The sequence below is a fragment of the Raphanus sativus genome, chromosome 2 (genome assembly GCF_000801105.2).
Source record: "Raphanus sativus cultivar WK10039 chromosome 2, ASM80110v3, whole genome shotgun sequence".
NCBI classification, from domain to species: domain Eukaryota; kingdom Viridiplantae; phylum Streptophyta; class Magnoliopsida; order Brassicales; family Brassicaceae; genus Raphanus; species Raphanus sativus.
Window position 1 is genome coordinate 26,906,342 of NC_079512.1, and position 14,058 is coordinate 26,920,399.

The window sequence follows — 14,058 nt, forward strand, 5'->3', positions numbered from 1 at the left end:
TGACATTCTTTATAAAACTGAGTAGTGTGTGTTTTAGCAAATGTTTGGCAGCTTCAAATGTCCCTAATTTCTTAACATGAACATCAAAACATAACTTTTTTTTTGTCAACAAACGTCAAAACATAACATTGTCTTTTATGACCCAACCTAAATAAAAATCATTTAATTCCAATTTTTTTATTGCACATCGTGTACTGTGTTGCTGTAAAAAGAAAAAGAAAAAGAAAAGTCCAGTAGATGCCTGAGGACTTATTCTATTTAAGCCTAATTATAGTACTCCAATGTCCCTACAAATAAGTGATAGATCTCAGAAATGGATGTGGCAGTCGGTGGGTTGAAATCCAGACCCTCTTGCAGAATCAGAGGAACTCAACTGCACCTTGACCCCACATAGCACACGTGGCTTAAACCGCCACGTATTCACAAGCCCAAACATAAGCCTAGCCCTAAGCTTGAGCTCCACGTCGATCCCATAAACGCCAGACCGCTTCTCGTCTTCAAATTTCCCCCGGCCGCCACCACCGAGCAACACCAAGTTCTGCCCTTGGAACACCGTTCCGACGACGACCGTGGACTTGTGTCCCTGGTAGAACGGCGGCACGGACGAGGCTGCTAACCTTTGATGGTCGTAGTAAACCCTAGCGTCGAACCTGTCGTAGTGGATCCCGAGGCGAGAGTTGGAGTTTCGGATGGAGAAAACGAGCGAGAGATTGTAATGGAGGTTGGTGCTGTCTGGATCAAAGGTGAACTGCGTCAGCTCTGCGTCGCTGACTTGGAACTTGACGGCGCCGTGTCGGAGCATGGCCCAGACGATGAATGATACCGTGCAGACGATGATGACTAGGGTGATGAGGGAGTTGATCGCGAAGGCTATAATGCCCCACAAGAGTTTTACGATGCATTCGCAGCAACCGAAAAGGCAACACATCGTCTTGGTCGTAGTAGACGCAAAGAAATCTTACAAACGCTAAAAAGAACAAAGAAGGAGAGAGTTTCTGAGTTTTAACCAATTTGGTTTTGTTTGTTGTGATCCTCAGTGATTTTCTCAACTTTTCCTCCCGCTTCTCCCGTTTATTTATATTGACCGTATCTTTTCAGAAAAAAAAAAGGAAATTGTTCTTTTTAAAAAAGGAAAGAAATCGTTTTATGAAAGTTTCAAATAATTTCTTTACCATTATGCATATATTTTAAAATGATTCCTTAACAAATGATATTAATCACAACTGATTTATTCGAACCCATGATTTATATAACAAGAAAACAAACATCATAATAATATTCAATAAAGAGTAGAGTCCATTTGTTTTATTATCTTGCGGAGAGTAGCTCAAAAACCAAGTCTTTGACAAGTTTACCAATGAAAACGACAGACAACAACAACAACAAACATCAGAGAAGACTCCATATTTACATTCGATCTTACTTTAGAGGATCATCAAGCAGTGGATATAACACACGGAAAGTAACACTTCTCCTTACCAGTCTGCAACGTTAGTAACCTCCCTGGATAAACGCGTTTAGGCGGTTAAGCTCCTCGCGATGCTCAGTCACCACTGCACGAACCACATCTCCTATCGACACCATTCCCACCATACCCTTGTCTTTTATCACTGGAATGTGCCTAATCCGGTTATCTGTAACATTAAACCGAGATTTTGAAACCCAAAAAAAGTTTGCACCTTTTAATAGAGAAAAATGTATAGAGTTTTCTGCTTACCAGTCATTAGCTGCATAGCACGCAACACCTTGGTCTCTGGTGTCACGGTGATAAGCTTATTCTGCAATCACCAATCCACAGATCCATTTCAGTTTAATCCTCAGAAAGCAAAGTGAAATTTTTTATAAAATGATTCAATACCTCTTCAGTCATAATGTCTCCTACTTTTGTTGATTTGGATGATCTCCCTTGCACTATGATCTTTCGCAGATAATCTAAAAAGATATAAAACAATGTCAAAACACACAGAACAAATACTTTCATTTAACATTCAAAGTTTGTCTTACCTCTCTCTGTAATGATACCAGCAAGAGACTGTTGCTCACCAGGTTTCACAACCACCAAGGCACCAACATTGTGTTGTGTCATCTAAAACCAAAACCAAAACACACACATCAAAAACATCCAAAAAGATAATGACCATTTAAAAAAAAAAGGCAAATGGAAAAATACACATACGGATTTAACAGCGTCATAAACAGAGTCATCAGTAGTACACCAAAGCCAAGATCCATCGGCACTTTTGCCTTTGGCGTTCATAACGTCAGAGATGGTTGTGCTCTCGAACCCATGCTCCTCCATACGAGATGACTGAGTCGACTCGGAGCGTTTGCAAAACACAGAAGGCTGGATCGCCGGGTTAATCACACGGACATGTTGCAGCAGAGACGCTTTCACAACGTTTCCACCGGACACAAACGAACGAATCGCAGCTTGCATCTTTTTACCTAATATTGAGATTTCAAATCAACAAGTTCTTATAACAGATCATCAGAAGAAGCAAACTAGATCTACAACAACAACCAATCATCATCAAATAAGTGATAAAAGATGTGATTTTGAAGAAACCTAAAAGTGGAAACTTTCTTAATACGATTGCTTCTACATAAAAAGAAAGGACGTAAAGACAGAGAGGAAAGAGAGATTCAGACCTGAGATTTGATTAACCAAGAAGAAACGGATCGGAGTGGGGAAGCTGAAGAACCCTAGATTATGAGCAAGAGACAGAGGACACGAGAGTTGAGTGGGCGAGCGTTTGAAGGGTTCTTATTGATAATCATCAAAAACATAAATTAACCTTTTTCCGACAAAGACACACTGACAACCTGTCCTTTTTTATCCTTAAAAGATAGTGATGACTGATGACTGCTCGTGCAATTATTCTGTCTTATCCTGACAATATAAATAAGCCCACTATTAGCTTCGATCTAAGGCCCAATTAAAGCCCAATCTAAAATTATTCAGTTTTGATCAAATCGGTTTGGTTTATTCATATTGGACAAGCTTCAATGTGTTTGATTGATTATAAGTCTGTAATGAAAAAACAAATCTTGCAAGAGGTTTGTGGAAAAGACAATGGACTCATCATCTTGTTTAATGATGTCTCGAGATTCAGTCGAGACGACGTAGAAGATACTCAACCTCGACGTCTTTAGTAAGAGGGATAAGCCATTCTCCATAGATGCGAGAGACTAGATATGGATCCACTTTATACTTCTTCTTCTCACTCTCGTCACCACCAGAGACGCACTTCACCTCCTGTCCAAACGTTTCTGCTTTCTTCTCGACTCTCTTCTTAACCATTTCTTCTACTTTCTCGAACGTCAAAAGCTTCATCAATGCCTCCGTATCCTACAGAAAGTTTTTTCAGAAAAACGTCTCGTCGTTTTAATAGAAAAACCAAAATCAACATTTTGTTAAAACACTAGTTTTGGTAACTTACCTTAGAGCGAATAGCAGGCTCATAGTCATGAGGAGAATCTCTGAATTTGATCTCAGCAACAAACTTACCATAGTGAATCCTTCTCGAAAGAGCCTTAAACAAGATCTCAACAAACTATCAGGCATAAACAAGACGTAGGCTTGAATTTGTGAATCCAAATAAGATGTACCTACATGTAAACAAGCGAGATCAGAAGCAGCAGTTGATGCGTAGTTACCATCATCACCAGGTTTAACAAACAAAGGAAGCAGTTCTTTAAAGTAAACATCCCAAAGCCGTTTGTTTATGTTAACAGATGAAGCCTTAGGGTGCAGAACCTTAAAACAAGAGGAAAAAAAACAAAAGTAATGATTTTAGATTCAAGCATAAGAGTTTCAAAAGGAGAATGTTTCAAGACAAAGATTACCTGTGGATATTTGTGGGTAGGAAAAACAGAGTGCGGAATGGTATCAAGGAAGAAAGGATTCTCTTCTGGATTTTCGTATCTTCCTACCTAAATAATACACATAAACATTTGTGACACTCAAGTCAAGTGAACCAAATCAACAAACATGTAGTAGGCGGCTAATAGGTAGAAACTAATCTATAAGATAAAGCAGGATAATACAATCTATGAAGATGTTATAAAAGACAGAACCAAACATTGAGACAAAAGATGAGTTTGGAATTGGGATGTAAAGCCTTAACTACCTTAGCTTGGATGGTTTCGATTTCTCTGACAAAGAACTCAGTCAGAGAGGAGGAGTCCTCGAAAGCAGGTGAATTGAGTGGAAACTTAGCTCTCTCGATCAAGCTGAAGACGATGGTGTCTTCTTGCCTGATCAACGATTCCCTGATCGAGTCAAGACTTAGCTGTTGTACATCGGAACCTCCAGGAACCGTGTCAGACTCCACGACTCTTGCCATAAGTCCCCCGGGAGATTTGCAGAAAGACTTTCCCTGTAGATATACTTCCTTCCTTCCTCCTCCTCTCACTACTTTTTACTTCTCGCTGTTGACTTTTGACTCGCTTTAAGACCTCTTTCCAGAGAATAAAAATACGGAAAAAATTATAGTATAACACGAGAGGCGTAGAAATCAAAACCAGATCGAGGTCCATTTTCAGCAAGACGAGGAAACATGCAATCGGGCTGACTTATGGCCTATTTAGATCCAAGAACTCGACCCTACAAATATTTAATGGGTTGAGTATTTTTATGGATATAGAATTTCGAAATACGAAACTATTCAATTTACATATAAGTATATACTAATTCAAAATATATGTGAATTCAGTTATATAGGTTACTAATAGATTTGACTAAATTTGAAAAAAAAAAATTGAGTAAAAATACTCCAATCTGAAGGATTACACTTATAAATCATATATAGATTTATTTTCTTTATTAAAATATATACAATGTATAATAATCTTTGATTGTATATATACTATATATCTGGTTCTGCTTTAACGCAATGGTTTGTGCATACAATAAGCAAATACTCTAGAGGAGTTTTTTTTTCCCAAATTGAAATTAAATAAAGCCCAAAAGGTTAGGGATAAAGCCCACAAACAATTACACCAAACACAAAAGCCCAAAACCACACATGGGCAATAAACAAAAGAAAAGAAGCCCACGGTCCATTTCACCAAATCTGATCCACTGACATCGAGACTCGTTCTCGACACGGGACCCGAGACCGATCCAAACTGTCACCGCCGCGAGAGCCTCCACCGGGGAATCCTACCATCGTCGCAGAGCCAGCGTCTCACCGGTTACCCGCGCGCATACACCTACGCCGCTTACCACATCGCAAACAAAGCTTCATTCTTCGCGAGGAGAGCGTCCATCGATCCGAGACCGAGATTTCATCTTTCATCCTTGAAACCCCGAAGCTAATCCACACGAAACCATCAACGAACCGTCAGAGAGCAGCATCCACCGCTTCGAGACCTCATCCGACCACTTTCTCCAACTCACGACAACCCTAGAAACCACCGCCTCCAACTTCCGGAGACTCCAAAGCAAACAAACCCGACTCCTACGGAGCCACAAAAACCACCAGACGTCTTCAAGACCAAAGACAACAAAAGCCGGCACGGCGGAGCTAACTAAACCTCCCTCCCCCGGAGACAGTGACCGGCGTCGGCGGAGCTCTCTAAGCCTCCCCCTCCTAGAAAAGATTCTACCAAGACAAACCATCGATTACTCTTTTAGACCAAACCAAAGCTAACTAAACCTGTTTAAACGGAAAGGCCGGACCGGCGGTGGCTATGGGAGCTCCTCCGCCGGCCGGATCAGACTTTCTCTCTCTTAGACCTTTTTTTGAGAAGAGTTAGTTTCGACCAAAAAAAAAGGAGTTAGCAGTTGTGATCATACAAAAAAAGGTTAAAGCATTTAAGCATTAGACTAGTGCAGAAAATAATTTTTTTTTTTTTGCAGGGAATAAATTTTTTGTACTGAAATCTAAATTCTACTCTGTTTTGTGTATCAGTGTCATAGATTTGTACTCGGACTGTGAATCTGTGATTGAACTTTTAAACGCGTGTGGTTACTCGAATCTACAGACAACCATATAAATCTAGCAAGAAAAAATGTAGAATCCAAATTGTACTTTTAATGAAACATTCATTTATAGCATAAGTATCCTCTCCGAAAGTGTAAATCATTTACAAACTTTAATCTCAGGATGAGATTTCGTTGCCCAAGAAGTTACATCTCTCTTTTAAAATCGCTGATCCACAGCAAATTGTAACCAAATTGAGATAAACAAGACATCCATTATATTTTTAACATTCAGCTTCTTCACAAGATTACAAAACACTTTTGCTTTCTACTAGAACTTGAAACACTCGATTTCTTACCTAGAGGGTGGGTGAAGACGAGTTTGAGAGTTGGAGGTGAGTCTAGAAGGTTTTGGAATATGTTCAGAGACTATGTAAGCAGTGTCTTTCCACCAAGAAGCTTCAGCCTCCTTCACATGAAGCCTTTTCTTAGCATCTTCCAACGCAGCTTGCAGCTCATTTATCTCCTCTTCTTGTCTTGTCTCCATGAGCTCATGCAGCCTTCTCTCCAGCTCATAAGGACACACTCCTTGTTGTTCCTCCACTGGTTCTGAACACATGTATCTGAACTCCATGCCTTCTGAATCACCACTCTTCTCTGAAACCTCCTGTAAATCATTTCACAATAATTAACAGTTCCATTTGATAAGATAAATGTTTATGTTGGAGCTATTAATGCGTTCAAGTGGAGACAGAGAATAAAAATCTTAAGTACTTCACCTTGAGCATAGAATAGTAGTTACACTCGTGGTCCTGACCAATCTGAAGAAGCTCAAACTCAGCTTCAAGTTCTGCTTCAAGCTGATCCATTTCCCCACCATAATCTTCTTCTTCCCCTTCATTGTATACATAATGTTTCAAAGAACCTTCACGTTCAATCAAAGATGTCTCCAGGAACTGTGGAGAGTAATAGTGATCAATATAAGAAGATTCTGGACCATCCACAACATCACTTGTGGTGGAATACACCGCAGAGGTTTCATCACACTGCTCTTGACGTTTTCGCATCAGTTCATCATTATGAAACTCTAATAACTTGTCTATATTGTCGCGTATCTTAACAAACTCTAGATGTTTTCGCCTCATTTCATCGTTTTGGCATTCAAGAAGCTTCTCTAGATCGTTCCTTAGATCAACTATCTTGTGAATCTCTTCTTTACCAGTAGCAATCAGATGTAGCAGATAACAACTCACTCCAATGTTGAACAAAAACTCCCTTCCTTTCAGTTCTAAACACAAAAACAAAAAAAAATAGATATTACAATTGAGAGACCAATTAATTAATCGATTTCCTGTTAATATAAACACAAAAAAAAAATCAAAACTACAATTGAGAGATTAATCAATTAATCGACTTCCTGTTAATATAATGAACGATGATACTTTCAGTTCTCATAACACATGGAAATAAGTTTAATGGTAAAACATGTCAAACATTATATTATATACATAATAAACGTAACCTATATTCATATGTTAACGGAGATTTCTTTGAATTTACCAGAATCGATGGTCGTTGGCGAATCTGTAGATTGGTCAACTCCATGAGGACCGTGCTCCGAAAAGTTTCTGATCCTCGCCGAGTCATAATCTCTCACATGGCTTTCTGCCGAAGCCTTCTTCTTATTCTTCCCTTTGACCTTCTCCTTTGAGTTAAACAACCGAGCCATGGCTCTACGTGGGGAGGGACACCTGATCCGCATGCATCCTGCTCTTACTCCTCCACTACCAATATCCATCGGAGAATTCAAAAGGCCAAATGAATTGAAGAAGAGAGAGAGAAAGATTTATAGAAAGGGATTGAAGAGAGAGAGAGAGAAGGGTGGGGGATGTAATAATGGGAATCACGAGAGAAACAAGAGTTTCGACTTCGATCAACAACATGCGTTTTTCTTTTTGTCTTGGGAGGGAAACTTTTGAATATTTGGATACTCTTTTTAATGTTATCTATCACCTCTCCTTTTCTTCACTTATTATTAGTAATAAAATCTAGGCATAATAATTGGCATGAAATAAAACAAATAAGAAAATCTATAACAATTTGTAAAATTCAGTTTTCACTACTACTTTTCTTTTACATAATACTGTAGTATATACTTTCTAAATAGTTTTTTGTGTTGGTAGAAACTTTCTAAATAGTTTAAAGTAAAAATGTATATAAGCACAATTAATTAGGGTCAAAGAGTATGTCTGAAAATCCAAAAAGAGGAACTGGGAATAGTTTAGCCATTAATAGCAAATCGTAGCAACTTTGACTAAAAAAATGGCATCGGAATAACACAATCCAGTAATATTGTCTTCATTGCAGACCCATTAATGAATTTACCAAAGACCATCATAAATTCAACACAAGTCGCTGTTTATTTTTAAAATTTTGAATAATAATGTTCAATTTTAAATTTGAATTCCTTCTACCTGTTACTTTCAAATGAAGAACTGAAATTTTTATTTTTAAAATAAAGATGATTGTTATTGATAACCAAAAACTAAAACCAAAATATTACAGGTGGGATAATAAATAAAATTACAAACAAAACCAAAGAGGAAAATCGTTTTGGTTTGCTATCTTATGATTGGGTCAGAGAGAAGATGACATTTGGCTTATGACCTCCAATGTTGCTTTCGTCTTCGTCAAATGATCCATCTACGTTTGGTTCAAAACACTAGGCATTATAACTCATTTTTACATTTTAAAAAAACTAAATATTTATTTAACAAATTTGGTTTTCACATAGCTTACCAGTTCTTTCTCGCGTGTGTCCTGCAAATATGAAAAAAAATAAACAAAAAACCAAGAGTAAGTCATTTAAGAGATATAACGTGCTCACCAAGAAACTAAAAGGGATTTACATATCTTTACCCTTATCTGAACCTCCTGCTTAAGAGCGCTTATGAGTCTAAATAAGTAGTCATAGTTTGATTTGTGAGGCTCCTGCAATTCATCACAGTCATACAATAAACATCACTATCATCATAAAACCACCAATGATCTGAGATCAGTGTTCTAAAATCGGTCTTTGACGCGGCAAATCAGACCTAAATGAAACATTTTTTCTTGAATGACTTTGAAAAATCAAACTTAGGCATTCAAAAATCGGTATAGTCATCTATGTAATCAATAATCTCCTATATTATAAACCGTATAGTTACCGCCTAGCGATTTTTTTAAACATTGTCTAAGATAAATGGAATCTACCTCAATGCTGTTTGGAAGAGGAAGACCTTCAAAGACCTGAGGAGGCTCTTGAAGCTGAAGGATCTGACTCGGCTCACTAGGCAGAGAAACTGTCCAAGAAGGCGGATTAGATATCCCCATTGACGCAAAACCATGACCTGATCTGTTCTCCCACATTATCTCTTGTTGAGTTGAAGAAGATCCAACGCTTATGTTTTGATGTAGTGACTGTGAAAGCAAACACACACAAGAATAAGCCCTCCTCTCAAGACAATCCTAAAACAAAAAAAAAATCAAAAGTTTTCAAGCTCTTTAGTTTTTAGTACCCTTGGGATGTTATCGACAGTGTAAGAAACAAATTTGGGCTCTGTGAAGCTTGGAGGTTCAAGAACAGCATATGAGCCTTCGTTTTCATAGTTTCTCGAACCCTAAAAAGGCACAATAAACAGTTAGAAAAGCAGCAGAACAGGTTGCATTTGGATTCTCTTTGTTTAAGGGAAGTGACCTGAGAGAGATTTGAAGCACTGAAGATTGTGTAAAGCTTTCCAGATTCTACTTCATGATCTACCGAGTATCCGCATAGCATGTTTCCCATATCCTCTCGATCTGATCTTGCATCAGGTCCTTCATGTGATCTTATAATCATCTAAAATGGTTAAAAAACAAACACATTAAAGTTTTATATAATCACACAAATGAAAAACATCGTAACAAGTTAACCATTTTACCTTTAAGTTGGATTGTTTTAGAAAACTCTCGGTGCAATCAGCTCCCCAAAGAAGTCCCTTGTAGTTACTCTCGCTCAGACCATCAGCCATCCACGGACACGACCATAAAACATGGTTAAGAGTTATATTCCCATCATCGTCATCATTCTCACCAACTTGTCTCCTCCTCTCAACCTTGTCAAGTTCCTCTAAAAAACCCAACAGTAAAGTGCTATCTTCATGGACCCGAGAGAAGCTTTGAAAGAGACCTCCGTGAGTTGTATAGACGCTATCCGATATCACCGACGCCAAAGGCAATGCTTTGAAACAGTCTATACATTTGGAGTATAGCAATGGACCCTGCTCACCAGAGTATCTGTCACATGTTTCTTTCAAGAAACCAAGCTCTTCGGCAGAAACTCTTGTCTCTGAGCTTCCTCGAAGTAGAAATACCCTCTCAGGCATCAGAATCTGTTAGTTGTTATCAATCAGGTTAGAACAATGCATATAACACTAAAGAATCTAATTAACTATATAAGTACCGTACCTTCCAAGCTAAGAGAACCAAGAACACTTCAAGACTCCAAGAACCTCGACCAATGTAATTACCATTGAACACAAACCATTGGCTCTCCGAAGGCCTTCCTGACTGATCAAATATTTTGAGGAGATCGTGCAACTGTCCGTGGAGATCTCCAACCACAACCACTCTAGAATCCTCACCACAGCAACTGATCCTAACGCAGTTAGCTTCTCTGTCTAGAATCTGCGCCGCGCAATCCACCAGAGAAACAGCCACAGAGTATGGCAACGTAGAAGGGAACAGCTCAGAAGAAACAGAGTTCTTCCATGTGAACTGGTTTAATAACCCCATCAGACTCTCGACCCATTCAGGAGTCAGTTGAGACTTCTCCAAAGGCCACGAGATGGGCGTCTCCAAAACAATGTCGCTGAAATCCGCGTCTCCGTTCCCCAAGTAAATCTCCATCTCCATTGGCTCAGTCATGTCATCGTCTAGCTGATCAACAGTCGTTTCTGGTTCGTATTTTCTACTGCACATCCCTTGTACACTTGCTATCGTCCTGTTCACATCTCCCCTCTCCTGATCATCCAATGTCTCGTAGTGAAAGCCACGAAGTGACTTCAAAGAACGGTCTGCGTTACTCACCTGCACACACACAAAAAACTCCATATCAACTCACCTTTCATTACATTACAGTTACTGCTTCATAGGGTGCACTTACCACTTGCTTTAAAACAGAACAGAGGATTCGGGTCACACTATTTTCCGGATCCTGAAAACAAAAAGAAGGTAGCTTTTTTTAGCGTTATATATGTTTCATAAGCAAAAGAGATACATACTACTAATAAGCTCTAAAAGACAGTTACTTTAAGAAAGTCACGATCAGCACCACGACGAGCTATCTCTTTCAACGTAAGCAGAGTACGCAACTGCTTATAACTCTTCATCCTCGTCGTTTTAACCGCGCTTAGCTTCAAGAAGGCGAATTTGCAAGCTTCGAGCTTCGCATCTAAAACCCTTTTCGAGATTTCTAACACACACACAAATGTTATACTACCTCAGATTTACATAAACAGAGAGCAGATTCAATTGAGATTGAAATTAAGAGATCTCTACGCGATTACCTGGAGACGGCATGTTGATAGAAGATGGGTGAGATTGACGGAGAAAGTAAGAAAACCAGAGTTCGGCGGCAGAGCTCCGGCGAATGCAGCCGCCGCGCAACACCGAGAGGGACGAGCGTTTTCGTGTTAACTTCCTGCCGGTTCTAGGTCAAAGAAACCACGCGCATTTCGCTGCTTAGAAACCGAAAAGGATAGTTGTTATTTTTTTTTTATATGTATGGACCGGGTCGTATCCTTAAGGCCCAATAAAGAATTAACGGTTAGTGTACATTTAGTTAAAAGATTTGGTTGCCAAGTTCAGTAACCTGTTTTTATTTTAAAATAAAGTTTTTAAGAGTAAAATTAATATAACTCGACTTTATTTTTTTGTTTTATAATAGATAGAATACAATATAGTTTTCTTTTATAAATAAATATTTTTTTAATTTAAATTTATTTATTCTGTTTTATTCTAAAATAGAATATTATTAGAATAGAACTCAACTACATTATAAAATTACTCTATTCATAAAAAAAATAGAGTGATACATTTTTTTTTTGTAACTTAAAGGGTTAAACCCGGGTCAATGATGACACAAGCCTAACCCCCGGGTGGAGGTACAGCCCACGGAAAGATCCTCTCCTGGGCATTCAAATGAGTCGAAAGCAATAACTCATATCCGTGTGGTCGGTGGGGTTTGAACCCGGGTTCGCCTTATTGGGTTTCTCAATTCCCTCAAGCGCCATTAGGCCACCACCACCGGTTAAAATAGAGTGATACATCTGAGACAAAGTTATTAATACTATTAATTCTTCAACATGTCCAATTAATATGGGGTTATGTCCAACTTAACATTTTTTTTAAAATCTGGAACTACTTTAATAAATTAACCGTTGCCATTTAATATATTACCAAGAACGACTATGGTATTCTATAACATCTCATTTCCTTCCTATAATATCGGGACCCATCACTTCCATATTTTTTTTTCAGAAAACTACTTTCATATATACAAAATAAAATAAACAGTTGCATCAATATTATTTAAAAGTGTGAAGTAACATATACGAACCATAACGTTTTTTCAAAACAACTGGAACCATATCTTCAATTATATCAATACAACCCCTCTATGAGTAGAATATTATGGCTTCTGTGAGGATTTCATAAATGAGTTCTAAAAAGTTTGCAATCATTTAGTTTACAAAAAAAAAAAGTTTGCAATCATTTTAACGTGTTTTATTATATGTATTTACGCTCAGAAAATATAAAGTCAGAAAATTAAATTATATAAATAGATTCTGAATGAAAATTTCAATAGGTTATCATTTTTAATAGCCTTATGATGTAAATTTAATTTATTAATATGTTTCTATTTTTTAAAATAAAGCCTTAAATTTTTTGATCAACATACCATCTGAACAAATTAGAAAAAAATTCTGTCAAAAAACTAAAATGGTAATAAAATTTAATATGTTTACCAAAAAAATTTCTAGGGTTGTTACAATAGTAATATATTGCAAGCATTATGAATACAATTTTTTTTGTCAACCATTAGGAATACAATTTATAACTAATTTTGAAATGTTTATGATATAATATATAGTTATGCAACTTAACATATTTGATATAGTTTGCAATAATTATATTAAATTTAATTAATATTAAACATAAAAAAGAAAAAAAAATAACAAACAAATAAAACAAAAAATATATACACCCTTTAAGAGCGGGTATATTTTTATTTATTTTTAATATTAAATAGTTTGATTTATTTTATTGTAAATTATATTTGATATATACTCTGAAAGATTAAATGGACTAATTTAGATACTTAATCATTTTAAGAATATTTTAATATATTAGAACTATTTTAATAATAATAATTTAAAAAATGTTATACACAAACATATAAATTAAAAAATAACATATAAAAAAATTACGGAAAATTTTACATATTTACAAACAAAAAATTACAAACCAACATTATACATGCATGTCAAATCTAAAATAGACAAATCTTTTATATTAAAACAGAAACATGAACTATTGATTTATGTGTGGACCAACTATTTTAATAAAATTATTAACTTTTCTAATTAATCATTTAATATATATAGTATACAATGAAATACATAAATAACTAAAAACACAAATATAAAAATTAAATATCTAAAAAATATAAAAGAGAAATATGTGGTGACTTCTTACTGTTAAACGTTGTAATATGATTACAAACAAAAATCAATATTAAACATGTTAAAAATGAAAACAATCTATTTAACCTAAAATAATAATAATAAAATTACTGTAAAATAAGTTTAACAACGTTTTAAATAAACAAAATCATAATACGGGTCAGAATTATCTCGAGTTTTCAAAAATTTAATTATATTTAAAATAACAAAAATAAGTCATATAAAATTAATATAATTTTCATAAAAATCTCAAAATATATAGTTTATCAAAAATCATAATTTTCATTATGTTAAATAATTTTTCAACAAAAATATACCCGCCCTTCTGAAGGGCGGGTCGGAATCTAGTGAGTATTTGAAGTTTGA

At 36.4% G+C, this 14,058-nt stretch overlaps 5 protein-coding genes across 7 annotated transcripts; all 5 read right to left on the reverse strand.

Moving 5' to 3' along the window:
• Window positions 1–307: 307 nt before the first annotated feature.
• Window positions 308–928, reverse strand: LOC108839206 (NDR1/HIN1-like protein 3). Its single transcript, XM_018612019.1, has one exon. The coding sequence runs from the start codon at window positions 926–928 to the stop codon at window positions 308–310; it is 621 nt and encodes a 206-aa protein (XP_018467521.1).
• Window positions 929–1,273: 345 nt separating this feature from the next.
• LOC108843151 (CBS domain-containing protein CBSX3, mitochondrial) lies at window positions 1,274–2,801 on the reverse strand. Of its 2 annotated transcripts, none has more exons than XM_018616259.2 (6): window positions 2,650–2,801; window positions 2,177–2,445; window positions 2,005–2,086; window positions 1,859–1,932; window positions 1,718–1,778; window positions 1,274–1,634 (listed from the first exon to the last, which is right to left on the reverse strand). In XM_018616259.2, the coding sequence occupies exons 2-6, from the start codon at window positions 2,435–2,437 to the stop codon at window positions 1,492–1,494; spliced, it is 621 nt and encodes a 206-aa protein (XP_018471761.1). In that variant the 5' UTR covers window positions 2,438–2,445; window positions 2,650–2,801; the 3' UTR covers window positions 1,274–1,491. The 2 variants fall into 2 exon arrangements, with proteins under 2 accessions (XP_018471761.1, XP_018471762.1); XM_018616260.2 differs by having other exon boundaries at window positions 2,177–2,508; window positions 2,650–2,790.
• LOC108843149 (chorismate mutase 2) lies at window positions 2,648–4,482 on the reverse strand. 2 transcript variants are annotated; one of them, XM_018616257.2, is made up of 5 exons: window positions 4,131–4,481; window positions 3,847–3,933; window positions 3,614–3,757; window positions 3,441–3,533; window positions 2,648–3,349 (listed from the first exon to the last, which is right to left on the reverse strand). In XM_018616257.2, the coding sequence occupies exons 1-5, from the start codon at window positions 4,344–4,346 to the stop codon at window positions 3,110–3,112; spliced, it is 780 nt and encodes a 259-aa protein (XP_018471759.2). In that variant the 5' UTR covers window positions 4,347–4,481; the 3' UTR covers window positions 2,648–3,109. The 2 variants fall into 2 exon arrangements, with proteins under 2 accessions (XP_018471759.2, XP_018471760.2); XM_018616258.2 differs by lacking the exon at window positions 3,614–3,757 and having other exon boundaries at window positions 4,131–4,482.
• A 1,592-nt stretch (window positions 4,483–6,074) lies between these two features.
• Window positions 6,075–7,747, reverse strand: LOC108840860 (protein POLAR-like 1). The gene is made up of 3 exons (XM_018613671.2): window positions 7,487–7,747; window positions 6,706–7,214; window positions 6,075–6,593 (listed from the first exon to the last, which is right to left on the reverse strand). The coding sequence occupies exons 1-3, from the start codon at window positions 7,722–7,724 to the stop codon at window positions 6,282–6,284; spliced, it is 1,059 nt and encodes a 352-aa protein (XP_018469173.1). The 5' UTR covers window positions 7,725–7,747; the 3' UTR covers window positions 6,075–6,281.
• A 667-nt stretch (window positions 7,748–8,414) lies between these two features.
• Window positions 8,415–11,677, reverse strand: LOC108824262 (serine/threonine-protein phosphatase 7 inactive homolog). Its single transcript, XM_018597656.2, has 11 exons — window positions 11,515–11,677; window positions 11,257–11,420; window positions 11,112–11,162; window positions 10,415–11,035; window positions 9,889–10,338; window positions 9,666–9,806; window positions 9,487–9,588; window positions 9,182–9,388; window positions 8,846–8,917; window positions 8,726–8,746; window positions 8,415–8,629 (listed from the first exon to the last, which is right to left on the reverse strand). Exons 1-11 carry the CDS (start codon window positions 11,525–11,527, stop codon window positions 8,564–8,566), a joined length of 1,908 nt encoding a protein of 635 aa, XP_018453158.2. The 5' UTR covers window positions 11,528–11,677; the 3' UTR covers window positions 8,415–8,563.
• Window positions 11,678–14,058: the final 2,381 nt, after the last annotated feature.